The sequence below is a fragment of the Chrysochloris asiatica genome, unplaced genomic scaffold (genome assembly GCF_000296735.1).
Source record: "Chrysochloris asiatica unplaced genomic scaffold, ChrAsi1.0 scaffold00004, whole genome shotgun sequence".
NCBI classification, from domain to species: Eukaryota; Metazoa; Chordata; class Mammalia; order Afrosoricida; family Chrysochloridae; genus Chrysochloris; species Chrysochloris asiatica.
Genome location: NW_006408522.1, coordinates 5,057,989 through 5,072,895, shown reverse-complemented (window position 1 = coordinate 5,072,895; position 14,907 = coordinate 5,057,989). Strand labels below are relative to the sequence as shown.

The 14,907-nt window shown below is 39.9% G+C and overlaps 1 protein-coding gene across 2 annotated transcripts in view; it reads left to right on the top strand.

Annotated features, from left to right (window-relative positions):
• SNX1 (sorting nexin 1) overlaps positions 1-14,907 on the top strand; it is a 46,828-nt gene that overhangs the window by 17,643 nt on the left and 14,278 nt on the right. Inside the window, exons 2-5 of one of the 2 annotated variants that reach the window (XM_006831547.1) lie at positions 5,694-5,805; positions 9,594-9,721; positions 10,946-11,012; positions 14,267-14,310. In XM_006831547.1, coding sequence (XP_006831610.1) covers positions 5,694-5,805; positions 9,594-9,721; positions 10,946-11,012; positions 14,267-14,310 — 351 coding nt within the window. The remainder of the gene's footprint in view (positions 1-5,693; positions 5,806-9,593; positions 9,722-10,945; positions 11,013-14,266; positions 14,311-14,907) is intronic. The other variant, XM_006831548.1, reaches the window with a different exon arrangement.

Below are 14,907 nucleotides of genomic sequence, written 5' to 3'. Positions count from 1 at the left end.
CAGATTACAGCCTTGGAAACCCTACTGGGCAGTTCTACTCTATCCCACGATATTTTGAGATCTGCAACAACTATAATATATAAAAAAATTAATTTATATTAGTTATAGTCTCCCATGGAGTCCTGGTGTGGTGCTATAGGATAAGTGCTGGACTGCAAGGTCATTTGAACTGAAAAGTTGGCAGGAGAAAGATGAGGCTTTCTGCTCCTGTAAAGATTTGCAGCCTTGAAAACCCTGTACAGGGGCACTATGAGTCAGAACCGACTCCACGGTACTTAACAACAACAACAATACCCATATGGGAATCTTGGTGTGGCGCTGTAGGGTAAGCACTGAACCACAAGGTCGGTTTGAACCACAAGGTCAGCATTCAAATTCACCAGCTATTTAGGGTCATTATGAGTCAGAACTGACTCCACAGCACTTAACAACAATAGCAACATACCCACCTATATACCCACATATATACTCATGAATCAGGAGCTCTGGTAGCGTAGTGGTTGCGAAATGGGCTGCGAACCACAAGGTCAGCAGTTCAAAACTACCAGCTGTTCCGCGGGAGAAAGATGAGGCATTCTGCTCCCGTAAAGATTTATAGCCTTGGAAACCCTGTACAGGGTCGCTGTGAGTCGGAACCGACTCCATGGCACTTAACAACAACAACAACATACTCATGAATGTCTAGGTGAGTATATATGTTAATATGTTGTTCTTAAAGTGCTGTGGAGTCGGTTCCAACTCGTAGTGACCCTGAATAGGCACTTAACAGCAAATTCGTATATAGTCATACATATATGGAGTCAGTTCTGACTCATAGTGACCCTAAATAGAGTTTTCAAGGACCAACTGGTAGATACTACCACATAAGTGATTCACCTGAAACAACATTTAGATGCCATAGAGTCAGTTCTGGCTCATAGTGACATAAGTGTAAGACAAGAACTGAACTGCTAACCACATTGTCGGCAGTTCAAACCCACCAGCTGCTCTTTGTAAACTCTATACAGAGTTGCTCTGAGTATGGATCGATTCAATCACATTTAACTATAGTAACAATACCCATGTGATAGATAATTAAGCCACAAAAAGTAATATATTTGTACAATTTTTTTTTTAATGTTTTATTGTGAGTTATGTGATAGTTTACATAGGAGAACCTTAGCTTTACAGCTCTGGTAGCGTAGTGGTTACGAATTGGGCTGTGAACCTCAAGGTCAGCAGTTCAAAACTACCAGTTGGTTCCGTTGGAGAAAGATGAGGCGTTCTGCTCCCGTAAAGATTTACAGCCTCGGAAACCCTGTACAGGGTCACTATGAGTCGGTTCCGACTCCACGGCACATTACCACCACCTAGGATTTCATTCATTCATTCATTCATCATATAGTGTTTCATTGCCATGGTTACAATCCTCTCCATCCATCCTCAACCAACCAAAGGGTATATACCCTGTAAGCCTGACACCCCCACCACCCCGGTTGTCAGAACATAGCCCCTCTCCCTCTCTGGGTCTAGAATCCCCAGCCGCTCCATTGTCTCCACGTCATCATCTATGCCTCCATCTCTGGTGTCACTGTTTCTCTGGGTAGGGTTCCACACTCCACTCGTCTCATCCTAGAGATCTCCACTCCTGGACTGCAAAGTCAATTACTCCCCTCCTTTTGCTATAAAACATCTACCTGTACATTTCCAACCCTCACAGTCAGTCCTGGTTATAGTTATTCACTGTTGTACCACAAGAGACCTGTCCCCATTTCCTTTCATCAGCCCCGCCCAGACAGATTGGATACTACTCAGTGGAGATTCTACCTTCCTCCGGGCCCTCTGGATCTAGGCTCCCTCTTGAAAGTTTGTAAACCAGTCACCTCTTGCCTTTGTAGCCCCACCATTTTGGGTAGCCAGTGTCCAAGTTGTCCATCCCTGTCTACTCTATGTATGGAGGGGGTGGAAATGATCCTCACTATAAAAATTTGATCCCTCTTTTGTGCTACTGCATCCATAGGTATAGGTCAAGTTCATCAAATTGTATCAAATTACTCTTTTTTTCCTCTTCTTTGTTCTTCGAGTTGAGCTCTGATTATCCAGTCATTAAAGTCAGATCGAGTGGGTATTATCTGCAAGTGTGGGTGTTTTTATGCATGTGCCCTCTCTTCTTATCAGCTGGACGCTTCACTCTCCACTGTAGTCCTCTGGGCCCAAGAGTTCCCAGGTCTTGCCATACTGCTGGCCAACCAGGTCACTACCCTTGTTCATAGGAGTCTATTGAACGTTGTAGGGCTCAGCTTGCAGGTTCATTGCTGTTTTTCCCTCACTTCCCCATATCGGTGACCAACGTGGTCACCAATCAAAGCACACATCTGCTTATGTATTCCCATTGAGTTTTAGTCTTGGTAGGGGGTTTTCGCTGAGGGGACCCGACCAGTGCCTTGATGTCTCCTGGTTGAGCAACTTGCTTGTTCTTGTAGTAACAGTCAGACTACTATTACTGCTTTGTATTTTTCCCGTTGGTCTTTCTTTCAAGAAGTATCTTCTGTTCTTCTAGCCACTCCAGACTGGTCTGCTTGTCCTTTCCAGGGGAAATTTTCCACTTCTGAAGATTGTGTATGCTGTTCAGGATTCTACCTATGGTCTTATGTAATGCAGAGACTCCACAGGAAGCCTCCTTCACTGGGCATGTTGTATCCCCATTTTAGGTATTCCAATCAGTTGTAGGCAGAAGATGGACTTACAAGATTTCTATGGTGATATTTCTGGCTATTCCTTTCTCTCCCCTTCAAGTATCTATTTTATAATGGTATGCAAGGGAAACCAAGATTCAAAAGAGAGCCAAGCATCTTAACATTATTTCTCCCTTTTGCCCGTTCCAACCATGTCTCATTCCCTGTATCTCAGAGCCCTGTTGTTCCAAGGTTGTGCATACATCATTATTTACCTCTGTCCTACTTAAACCATGCAAACCTGCCTAATTGTTTTCCCATCTACCTTGCTCTTCCACTTCTTGTGTATTGCCCCCCTCCCTAGCACGCAAACTATCCTGTGTCTATTCCCTACCCTGTGCTCCACCTTCCCCTCCCTCCCCTCACCTCACCCCCCTTTAATATGGGTTCTTTTTCTTAGTCTTTTACCATAGTGATCTTATGCAGTACTTCTCCTATTGTGACTAATTTCACTCAGGAATTCTGGTGTGGTGCTGTGGATTAGTGCGCCAGACTGCAAAGCCATTTGAACTACAAGGTCGGCAGTTCAAGCTCACCAGCTGCTCTTTGGAAACCCTATACAGGGTCACTATGGGTCAGAACCAACTCGATGGCACTTAACAACAACAATTTCACTCAATCTTATGTCCTCAAGGAGTCCTGGTGTGGCGCTGTGGGTTAATGGGCCAGACTGCAAAGCTGTTTGAACTGCAAGGTTGGCGGTTCAAGCTCACCAGCTGCTCCTTGGAAACCCTATACAGGGTCGCTATGGGTTGGAATCGACTCAACGGCACTTGACAACAACAATGTCTTCAAGGTTCATCCATGTTATGCGGTGACTTGCAGCTTCCTTGTATTTATTTGTACAGCTTTTAATGATATGAGGAAATACAGTTGTAGAGGAGGGAAACTGGATACAAAATTTTACAGAAATTTAAGTTCAGTTTTGTAAAAGAACTATATAGGAAAGATTAGAGAAGTATAGTAATCAACTGTCTTCAAGTCTCTTAGAATTCAGATATGTGGTTTTTGGATGGTGTCCCAGAGAGGAGCTTAGGATCCGTTTTCTATTCTCACAGGTTGGTACTGAGCGTAAAAAGGGAGCACAGGTCTTTGTTTTGATCACAGTTCTGGTCAAGCAATTTAAGGTTTAGGCCTTGGAAAGGGGGTTGGGTGGAAAAAGAGAGGCAGGTTGTATCTAGTTGTCCCTGCAATATCCCATCCATCTGAGTCTGTCTCTTCTTGTTAGAACAGAGAGAGACTGCTGTCCTTACTGCTCCAGAAATGTTCTTAGTCATTAACCTTCCAAGTTTAGATGGTACTGAAAAATGGAAAGCTGGCTTTATTCATCTCCATATCATGTTGTTGTTAAGTGCTATCAAGTTGTATAGGATTTCTGAGGAGCGGCTGGTGAATTTGAACCACCAACCTTGTGGTTCAAACTGACTTTTTGGTCTAGTGCTTATCGTACAGTGCCACACTATATCATAGGAGTGGGGTTTTTTTTTTTTTTACATTGCTAAATTCTAGCCTGTGCCTTTTCTGTTGTTTTAGTCTCCTTTAGAAGCTGAAAGTAAATTAACATTTGTACGTATGGAGGGACTCCAAAAAGTTCATGGGACAATTCCATTATCTTTTTAGTTCTGTTTTTCCACAAACTTTTTGAAACCCCCTCATATATTCAACAACAATCTTAGGTCTTAATCTCTCCCTCACAGAAGTTAATATTTGTGAATGAGAACAAATTTGGTGACTTGGGCGCTGATTCCCTTTTGAGATTCTTGTACTATATAACAAGGAATCCTTGTGGCATGGGATTAAAGCACTCAGGTGCAAAACGAAAGTTGGGTAGTTCAAACCCACCCAGGATCACTGTCTGTACAGTTATCTAACAGATTTGGGATTAAGCATATACAACTAAGTACTCATTAGATGTTAGCATAGGAAAGTTCTAGTAAATGTATTTTGTTTATATTGGTAACTGTCCCTTTTGTGGAGGGTGGTTCCCAGTATTGGTAAAGCAAATTCAATGACCCCGATAGATCTGTCATTTTACTTTGTTCTGTTGGGTCAGAGAAGGCCCCTTCCCTGGAAACAAACTCCCTCAGATTTATAAAGAAATGTTGCATAAGAGGCTCCTTAAGTCAGGTCTTTTAACTGATTTGGCCTTAGGGTCTGACTTCAAAACCCTGCAGTTCCACACCAAGGCGTTTGAAGTCAGATTCCCAGTTTTTGTTCATGTTGTGCACAATCTGGCTTTGTTCACTCCAGCATTAGGCTGGGAACTCACCCCACCCTTGCTTGCGGCTGATCACTGAGTTTTTATAAATGCTATGGTGAGCTGCCTTTATTTTCACCATGTGCCCACTAGTCTAAGCATGACTGGCTTTTATTCGCCTTGTCTGACATGGGGTATGGTTAGAGACTATGTTTGTGTGAGGTAAGAAAGAGATGAGAAGCTACTTAGAAACAGCATTAGATGTAAAGTGATATACCTTCCTTTTCCTATCAGTGGGCAGTGGGTCAGTAGTAGTCACATAACTGAACTTCAATTAACAGTTTGACTAAAGACACAAAGCCAGGATCAGCTTTAATTCTGGACTCCTGTGAGGTTTCCTGGTCACTAGAAAGTGCCTCCATCAGCATTTGTAAGAATAAAGGTCATCAACTGAGCAGGAGATAGGTTCTTCTAAAAATTATCTGTATGTACGCATTCCAGTGGTCTCATGTGCTTTGAAATAGAACATTCCAGCAAGATTATAATATTGTTAGAAAATTAACCCTAAAATGTATTATTTTAGCTCTGTGAACCCGTGAGCAGCATTTACTTCACTAATAATGATTTCCTGCTTATATAGCTGAACTGGCTAACAAGTAATCCTGTATTTCCCCCTAAACACCTACAGGAACCAGTAAGGGATGCATTAAAAGTCACTTTCTAGGCAAGTTGGGTTTGTTTTTCATAGTACTATTTTATTCAGAGCATCTCCTTATTTTCAGAGTAAGCCCCAGTCTCCAAAGAGTACTGCTTCACTTCTTCCCATCAACAATGGCTCCAAAGAAAATGGGGTCCATGAGGAACAAGACCAAGAACCACAGGATCTCTTTGCAGGCAAGTGTGAAAATGGGTTTGTTAAATTGCTGAATTAAACTTAAAAACAAAAAGAAAAGGTATTGGAAATATAACTCAATGTCAGATACAATTGTAGAGGACTCAAAAAATGTAAAGTCCAGGCCCCGTCATCATTTTAAGTTTAGGGAGTAAGACATACATATACAGTTAAGAATGTGATTTAAATAGCTATTATATGATAATAGAAATATGACTAGAGGAATGGTAGAAACACTAAAGGGAGTAATTTTAGACTTTTATGATGGAGATTCATAGTTAAAGTCATTTTATGTCCTAATCCAAATACTTGTACAAAATTGAAACAAACATTACTTGCCCTTGCTACTTCTGATACAATATGGAAATTTCGATTGTTTCACTTTTAAAAATCCTTTTGACAACTTATTATGAATTGATTTCACAGTCCACCAGGGAGCTACAACCTGCACTTTGGAAAATACTAGTCTGGAGCACAGTTTTCAACATTTGGCACTACTGACATTTATTGTTGTTGTTGTTATTAAGTGCTGTTTAGTTCAAACCCATAGTAACCCTGTGTAGCATTTCCGAGGAGAGGCTGACTTTGTAGTTCAAACTGACCTTGCAGTCCAGTGCATTATCCTGTAGCGCCACACGAGTGGGACTCCTGGTGTGGCGCTGTACAATCAGCACTTGACTTTGAACCACAAGGTCGGCAGTTCAAACCCATCAACTGCTTCTCAGAAATGCTGTACAGGTTCGCTTTGAGTTGGAACCAACTTGATACCCTATTCTCAACTCATCTTATCTCCCAGGAGACATTTGTCAATGGTTAGAGGCATTTTTAGTTACCACAAATGAAGAGGCAGTGCTACTAGCATCTAGAGGATAAGAGACCACTGGTGCTTCTAAACATCCTAGAATACATATGAACACCCTGCAACCCCTCACAATAAAGAATTATTCAGCCCAAAATGTCAGTAAGGCAGAGATTGAGAAGCCCTGGTCGAGAGTGATTTTGAAAGATTTCCTAAAAGAAACAGGATTTATGTAGGAGACAAGGAGAAGGAAGGTATACAAAATGGGGTTGGGCAGGAATTATAAGATGTGTTTGGAAGACAAGAAACTCAATGGGTTCTTAGAAAAGTCATGCAAGATAAGCTTGAGATGTAGTTTGGGAGGATTTTTGACAGCAGTAATTACAAATATAGGTTGAATTTTCCATCCTAACTCCAATTGAGTCATTGGCTATTTTAAATAAGGAAAGTGATATGGGCAAAGTAAAGTTTTAGGGAAATGGATCTAGTGGTATTATGTAAAATGGATTGTAGTGGGCAAAGTCTGGAGACTTTTCAGAAGACAATCACCAAGCAGTTCAAAAATGAAATGGCCAAGACCAAAATTAAGGTGATAGAAGTAGCTAAGGAAAGGTGCAAGCTTTTCAAAAGACAGCAGCAAAATCTGGTGTTAGTGGTTGGATAGAACAAGTATTCAAAAATGAGGATTGAAGACAAGAGTCAAAGACTTCAAGGATTAGGAGGGAAATGATACCAAAGTTGATGGGGGGGACTGGTATTTGGGGAGGAAGTAAGTTTAGATTTTAGATGTTTTAAGTTGAAAGTATAAAGTGAAGCTCCCAGGAAGCAATTTGTAACTGTGGTACTCATTTCCCTGAAGTGGGAGGGAAGACTTGAAACAGTACAGTCATCTTCCTAGAGTCTCCATGGAAGTGGAAGGTCCCATGTGAATAAAATCCTCTAAAGAAAGCACAGTGGTGGGGGCAAGGTCTTGTGGGAACTCTACGTTAGAGCTCTAGTGGGAAATTTAAAAGATGTGAAAGGAAGGATAAGTTAGAAGAAGGAAGGTAAAGATTTAGAGGAGTTTTCAGTCCCTTTCTTCCTTGAAGCTTAAAATGCACACTATTTTTTCTGCAGTTTTTTTGGATAAAGTTTCTAGACAAGAAATACAAATAATTCATTATCTTTAGCTACATGGCCAATTGAAAAGAATATGAATTTTCTGCCTTTCGTATGCCCTTTCCTGATAAGAAAATCTGAAAACTTAATGTGACCAGTGAGTTACCCCCATAGTTGGCTTTTTGTGCATGAACATATAAAAGTCTTTATTAGGGGCATACGAGTACTTATTACTAGTGAGGATTCTGATTTGTTTTATTCCTCTACCAGTGTTGTAAGCAGCCAATACTTGCCTCACTGCGAAGAAAGGAACTACTATCTATAGGAAGAAATTTCTACAATTTTAGGACTTGATTAGCTTCTCAGATGTTTTAGATATTGACTGGAAATGTTAATGTTTTGATTTTGTTTTCCACATGATTGCTTAATGGTGATCAGAGTCTCTGTGATAAAGCCAAGAGCTCAAAGATTAAACTTTTTTTAATGTAAGTTTTAACATCTTTGTCAAGTGGATTTCAATAGAAAATGTGCAGTTCTTCAAAAGACTTTTAGTAGTTCTCTAGTAAGTCTAAGGTTTTAATTGATAGTATCTTTATTTCATTTCCATACTATTAGCCAGATTACATAAATGGAACTTGTGTGTTCCTAATCATAACTCATCTGACTGTGGGTTTTGGGTTTTTTTTCCAAAGAATTCTACAGCCCTGACATGTGATGCTGTGGGTTATTGCACTGAACTGCAAAGTCTGTTTGAACCACAAGGTCAGAGGTTCAAGCTCACCAGCTGCTCATTTGAAACCCTATATAGGGTCGCTGTGGGTCTGAACCGACTCAATGGCACTTAACAACAACATGTTAATTAGGAGTCCTGGTGGTTACACATTGGACTGCTGACCACAAAGTCAGCAGTGTGAATCCATCAGCCGCTCGGTAAGAGAAAGAAGAGGCTTTTTACTCCTATAAAAGTTTACAGCCTCCGAAACTCTGTACTGGGTTCCTATGAGTCAGAAACAACTTGAGGGCACACAATAACATGCTAATTATATGCATTCTTCTTACATGTCTAAAAGTTTTAATGCTTAAAAATGGTGCATAATACTGTTTTAAAAATCTCCTCTCTTAAATACTTGGGAATGACTTGTTCGGCTCAGCTGTTCAGATAACCAAAGGATGGCTCTTAAGCACTTTTTAAAAAAATTTATTTTGATTAGTAAGATTTTCAGATATTACATATCCTTTCCTGCCTTGGATAGCTATAGTAAACATAATTTAATTTTTGCAAGACAATCTAAAGCCTTCATTGTGCACACATAAACTGTGCCAAGGTAGCCTTGCTGCCCTCTACTGTTGTTCTTCCCCAGGTGTCAGTGTGCTTGTAGCTTAGAGCCATTTTTTCTAACTTAGTTTTCCTGAGCCCTCCTTCGATGTAAATTTTCTGCTGGTGGCACACCTGCCTTTTCTGTCATAGTGATTTGTAAAGCAGGTAACTGAACTGATTCTTCTTTTACAAACAATTTTAACAGGAACAAATAGTGATTTTGTAAGTTTCTAAAGGCATATTCCTTTAGAGTAATATATAATAAAATTAACACATTTATTTTGGCTGTGTAGTGTTTTTGCTTGATCCTGATTCTTGCCTAAATTCAAGATAAGAGAGAGTAGCCAAGTAGTTGTTTCCAAAGGAAACTTTGGAAAGAATAGGGGTGGCTTTACTAAAAACACTTTTCTTACCAGCCTACCCTTTTAGCCACATAAACATTTTGTGACTTTTGTTCTGTTAGCTTAAGAATCTCTAAGTACTGAGAGTAGTTGCACTCATTCTTGTCTCTTGCTGTACAGAATGAAACTCGGCTATTAAAGAAATACTGTTTTAAAACTGTCAACTCCTTTTAGATGCCACAGTGGAGCTATCCCTGGACAGCACTCAAAGTAATCAGAAAAAGACACCAGCCAGAACTCTGATTTCTCTCCCATCTCAGGAAGACACACATTCTTCTAAGCTCCAGCCAAGCTATGAGGAGGTAAGAATATATATTATTGGTATTATTTCTTTTGCATGTTTTGGATAAGCACTGGACTGCTAACTGCAAAGTTAACTGTTCAAATCCACCAGCCACTCCTTGGAAACCCTACACAGGGTTACCATGAGTCAGAACTGACAAGACAGCACTTACCAAGAACACATGCTGCCATTCCAACACCCATTTGTCAGTTTGTCATACTATGGTTGCTTCTGTGTTGCTGTGATGCTTGATGCAATGCCACTGGCATTTTAAATACCAGCAGGGTCACCCATGGTGGACAGGTTTCAGCCTAGCTTCCAGACCAGGATGAAGGAGCTGTGGAGCACTTCTGAATGGCTAGCTACTGAAACCCACATGAATAGCAGCAGAACATTGTCAGATATAATGCTGAAATTTGACCCTTTTGGGTTTTAAGGCACTTAAAATATGACTGGGGAAGAGCTGCCTCCTCAAAGTAGAATTGACCTTAATGATGTAGATGGAGTAAAACTTTTGAGATCTTCGTTTGCTGATGGGGCACAACTCAAACTGAGAAGAAACAGCTGCAAGCATCCATTAGTAATCAGAATGAAGAATGTGTTAAGTGTGAATCTAGGAAAATTATAAGTCGTCAAAAATTAAATGCAAGGACCCACCCCCACCCCCAAACTCTGTGGCAGTAACAGCGGGCTTAAACAGAGCCCCAGTTGTGAGGATGGTGCAGGACTGGGCAGTGTTTGTTCTATTGTGTGTAGTGTTGCTATGAGTCAGAACTGACTCAACAGAACCTAACAACAACATGCTACGATTTGAAGTTATCTCGCATGTGAACCAAGAAAATATTTATGACTCTTGAAGATCTTTATGGTTAGTGGACAGCCAGCTTCTAGTAAAGGTCTCTTGGGCAGGGTGTCTATTGCCTGGTTATTAATGTTATCTAGTGTCTGAAGCTCCCATATCCATGAGCATACTCTTTTCTCATTTCTTCTTTAGCCTGAAAGAGATAGGTATTCTGGAATTTAATAATTATTCATTATGATCAAAGTAGTTTCAATGGCATAGATTTATCCAAGACCTTTGAACTGACTTGAGAGTTGATTCATTAGGATTGTTGGGAATAGACACAGCATAACACTGATACATAGAAAGCTGCGTCATTTCACTGTAGTGATAAATGGTTTCAACAGGGTACAATTAAGCACTTTTCTTTATATGAATTCTCATGATCTTCTCTTGAAAAAGCTAGAGGAAGAAGAACAAGAGGACCAGTTTGATTTGACAGTCGGTATAACTGATCCCGAGAAAATAGGTAAGCATTCTTGGGGCTCCTTATATTGATAACCTGTTAGACTCTGACTGTGAAAGGCAACTTCACTAATGTCTAGATAGTTAGCTCCATAGCTGAGCTCCTCACTGTGAAGTATTTCATCATTACCTTTCCTGTGAGTTTATACCCCTTGCTATACTTCTAAGGAGTTCTGGTGTTGTGCTGTAGGATAAGCACTTGACTACTAACCACATGATCAGTGGTTCATATCCACCAGGCCACTCCTTGGAAACCTCAAGCAGGTTTGCTATGAGTCTAAGGCTAGAAACAGCAGTTAATGAGTACTTCTGTTAGACTTCTCTTGAATTTAGGGGGGAAAAGTCAGAGACATCAAATTCTATAAAAATCCCCTTTTTAAAATCAAAACATTGCCTTCTCCCACAGAATTGGCGAGAACACTTTATCCCCCATTTAAGATCATAAATTCCGCTTGTTGTTAAGTGCCCTTGAGTCAATTCCAACTCATAGTGATCCTGTATAGGGTTTCCAAGGAGCAGCTGGTAAGCTTGAACCCCCAACTTTGCGGTTCAAACCAATCTTGTAGTCCCGTGCATTACCCCACAGCACCACACCAGGACTCCAAATTCCATTTAATCACCTAAAAATACATGTTCTAACATTTAGATATACTGAGCTTTCCTTTCACAAGTTTAAAACTCTTGTTACATTTATCATGTACCCTTCATATCCTGATGAAAAGAAAGTGCATCTCTCTTTTATAGATAAGAGACTATCTATAATATCTGAATGTTGGTCAAATTGAAATTAGATTTTCCAAAAAGCACATTACTTAACTTTGGCTAAGATTTGAATTAGGATAGCCTTCCCCTGCCCCAAGCATGTGAGGATTACTAGTGAGCAGCAAACAATACACCTCAACTTTTCCTTGTTCAGGTAGTGACCATTACAGAGGAGGCTGTGCAGAGGTTTGTCCTCCTCAACAGGTATTAGTTATATAATTAGAGGAAAAATGTAATTTCCAGCCCTCTTACTATTCCAAACTTGGAACAGAAATTTATGTGGCCATAATTTATCAAAATGGTTTGTCATTAAAATGTCGAATTTTTATGTTTACTAGACAGTAGGCTTTTATGAGCATCTTCCACAGTCCCTTCATCTAACGACAGAGGAAACTCAGGGCCAAAGAATGAAGTAGCTTTACTTTTTGGGCACAACATGCTTCATGGGAGAGCCAGGACCAGAATGTTGGATTGCATGTATATAATTCTCTCTTTGCCTCTCTAATATTTATGCATATTTTATAAGCACATTGATTTTAAGCTAGTTATTAGCTGTTTCAAATCCTTGCTGGCATAAGACAGGTTATAAATCAGTAATACTAATTGCTTTAATATTAAGCAAGTCATGATGTTTGAGTCAGGAGAAAGAATAATTAAAACATCCCATGGATCGGATTTATTTAAATACAAATCACTTCTAAGGTGATAAGCTTTCATCCTATTACACCATAGTCTAGATTTCTAGTCATGTAGATGCTAAGAAACCAGCCACTTAAAGCAATTTTCATTTTAGAGGTCTGATCTTCATAAGAACACCTTCTGTCTTTGTGGTTTATTCAACATGTACTGCTTCTCTTTCCCATACACATTAAATGGATCAGAGTTTCTTTCTATCAGGGTATTCTTTTTGGAGCCTTGATAGTTTGCATATGCTATCTTTTAGTCTCTTAATTTATATAAACTTTAAGAGTGCTGTATTAACCCATTTTCAGATCTTGTGTGCCCTGTATGCACATGCAAGTATGTTTGTTTTCACATACCACTGTGACAAAGCAGCTAGCCTATAGGCAAACTATATGAAGATCCTGTTTTGCATCTTGTGTGTTTGCACTCAAACATTTCCAAAACTTCAGGCACTGCAATTATGGGATTGATCTTACTTTCTTTTTTAATTCTGGTAAATATATATGTAATAAATTACTCGCCAGGGATTGACCTTTTGAACATTTGAATATGACTTTTCTACTATGAATAAAATTTTTTAATACGTTTTCTATAAACTTAATTTAATTTTCTTTCCCCTTTCTTTCATCAGTGGTAAACAACCTTTGTATTTAGCATTGTAGCCTAAGTGGTTTGAAGTGAACTAAAGGGATAAATTAAGAGTAATGTAAACTAAATCAGTATAAAGTTAATTTCTAAAGTTTGGCTATTTTTTACATAGCTTTTTGATCGGAGTTGGAGAGGTAGAGAAAGCAAGCCCTCTATTTTGGTATAAATCTCCAACTTCTTTGTGTACTTTATAAAAGCAATCATTTCCAGTCCTCACACTGAAACCAGGTTGTAATAATTGACCCTCTTGATCCAGTTACAGTCTCCTCACCCCAAGACTAGTTCAGGAACTAAAGCAGCTGGTAATTGTTAACAAGGTTTTCCTATTTGGTTTGGAAGGAATCAGGGTGAGGAGTAAGGAAACAAAACTAACTATGAACCCACACCATAACCCTGCACTAGAATCTATCTGTGTCTAGATTCCAGTGCGTGCCTTTCAGTGTTCAGATAATTAATAGTGCCTTTATCTCCCCAAGTGGTCTTGGTCAGGATACTGCCACAGAAAAAAAAACAGTTGCTTGAATCCCAAATTATTTAACAAAGAGTTTTTCAGAAAAGTAATTCCTCCAGGAAAGGGAAATTTGTGTGACATTAGGTAGCCAAAGTTTCTTCCTGCCAGGCCCTTTGCTCTGGGTGAATATGCTTGAGCAGTGAGGTCAGTGTCTCCCAGCACCAATGGAAGGGACCGAGGTGGTATTTCTGAAAAGAGCAAACCAAGCCCAGAGCTAGCCTAGGGTAGAACTACTTGTTTCCTTTTACATCAGTTGCTTCCTTCTCCTCCTCCTGCTTTATACAGCAAGAGAATTGTTTGGTGTGGGTCAGATGTGTGTAATCAGCCCAAATATTGGCATGGTAACAACTGATGGATTGTCAGTATCCAGTGCTGCTTTGTGGAGGGTATAAATGGAGCCTAGTTTTGGAACAGGGGACTGACTTTCTTGTCTAAATCAAAACTGGGGCCCAGCCAGCATCTGTGGGGGCACAATATGCACCACTGAAGCAAAGTAGGAATTGAACTGTAGGATGGCATGTAAAATTCAGAGATGAAACAAGTATTCCTTCTTCTATAGGCTTCCTGTGGTGTATGATTCCTGGTTAAATGTTAGCTAGATTAACACTCCTGTGCTTTACACAATAATCCTCTCCTGCTTTCTTCTCCCACAGGAGATGGTATGAATGCCTACGTAGCCTACAAAGTTACAACACAGGTGAGTCCAGGTGACCCTGCTGATGACCACCTTAAAAGACTTGTGTATTCACACCAAGAAGGTCATCTTTCAGATTAACTCTGAGTATCCATTTAGTTTCTTTGCCAACATCTTTCTTTATGCTTACTTAGAGTGGACAAGCCTCCACTCTGTTCATTTGTTCTTCTGTATACTCTAGGCTGAGCTTTTCCAGTTTTCTTCCAAATAGCTAATACTCAGTGTGTGGAGCATAAAACATCATATATTAAGTTTTAAAGCATAATGAAATGGAGCCCTGAACTTAACCACCAGTCTTAAGATCAATCCAATTGAGTCTACCTGTCTGCTTCTCCCTATCACATCCTCTGCCTCTTGCTTTAGTGACAGCCACTCTCCTGAGTTGGCTCCCTATTCCTTTATTAAACGTTTTTACCCGAAAGGCTGGGTTCTATGAAGAAAAACGTGGCATCAGGATTGGAGGAAGACTCATTAACAACCTGCGATATGCAGATGATACAGCCTTGATCGCTGAAAGTGAAGAGGACTTGAAACATTTACTTATGAAGATTAAAGAGCACAGCCTTCGATATGGATTACATCTCAATGTCAAGAAAACAA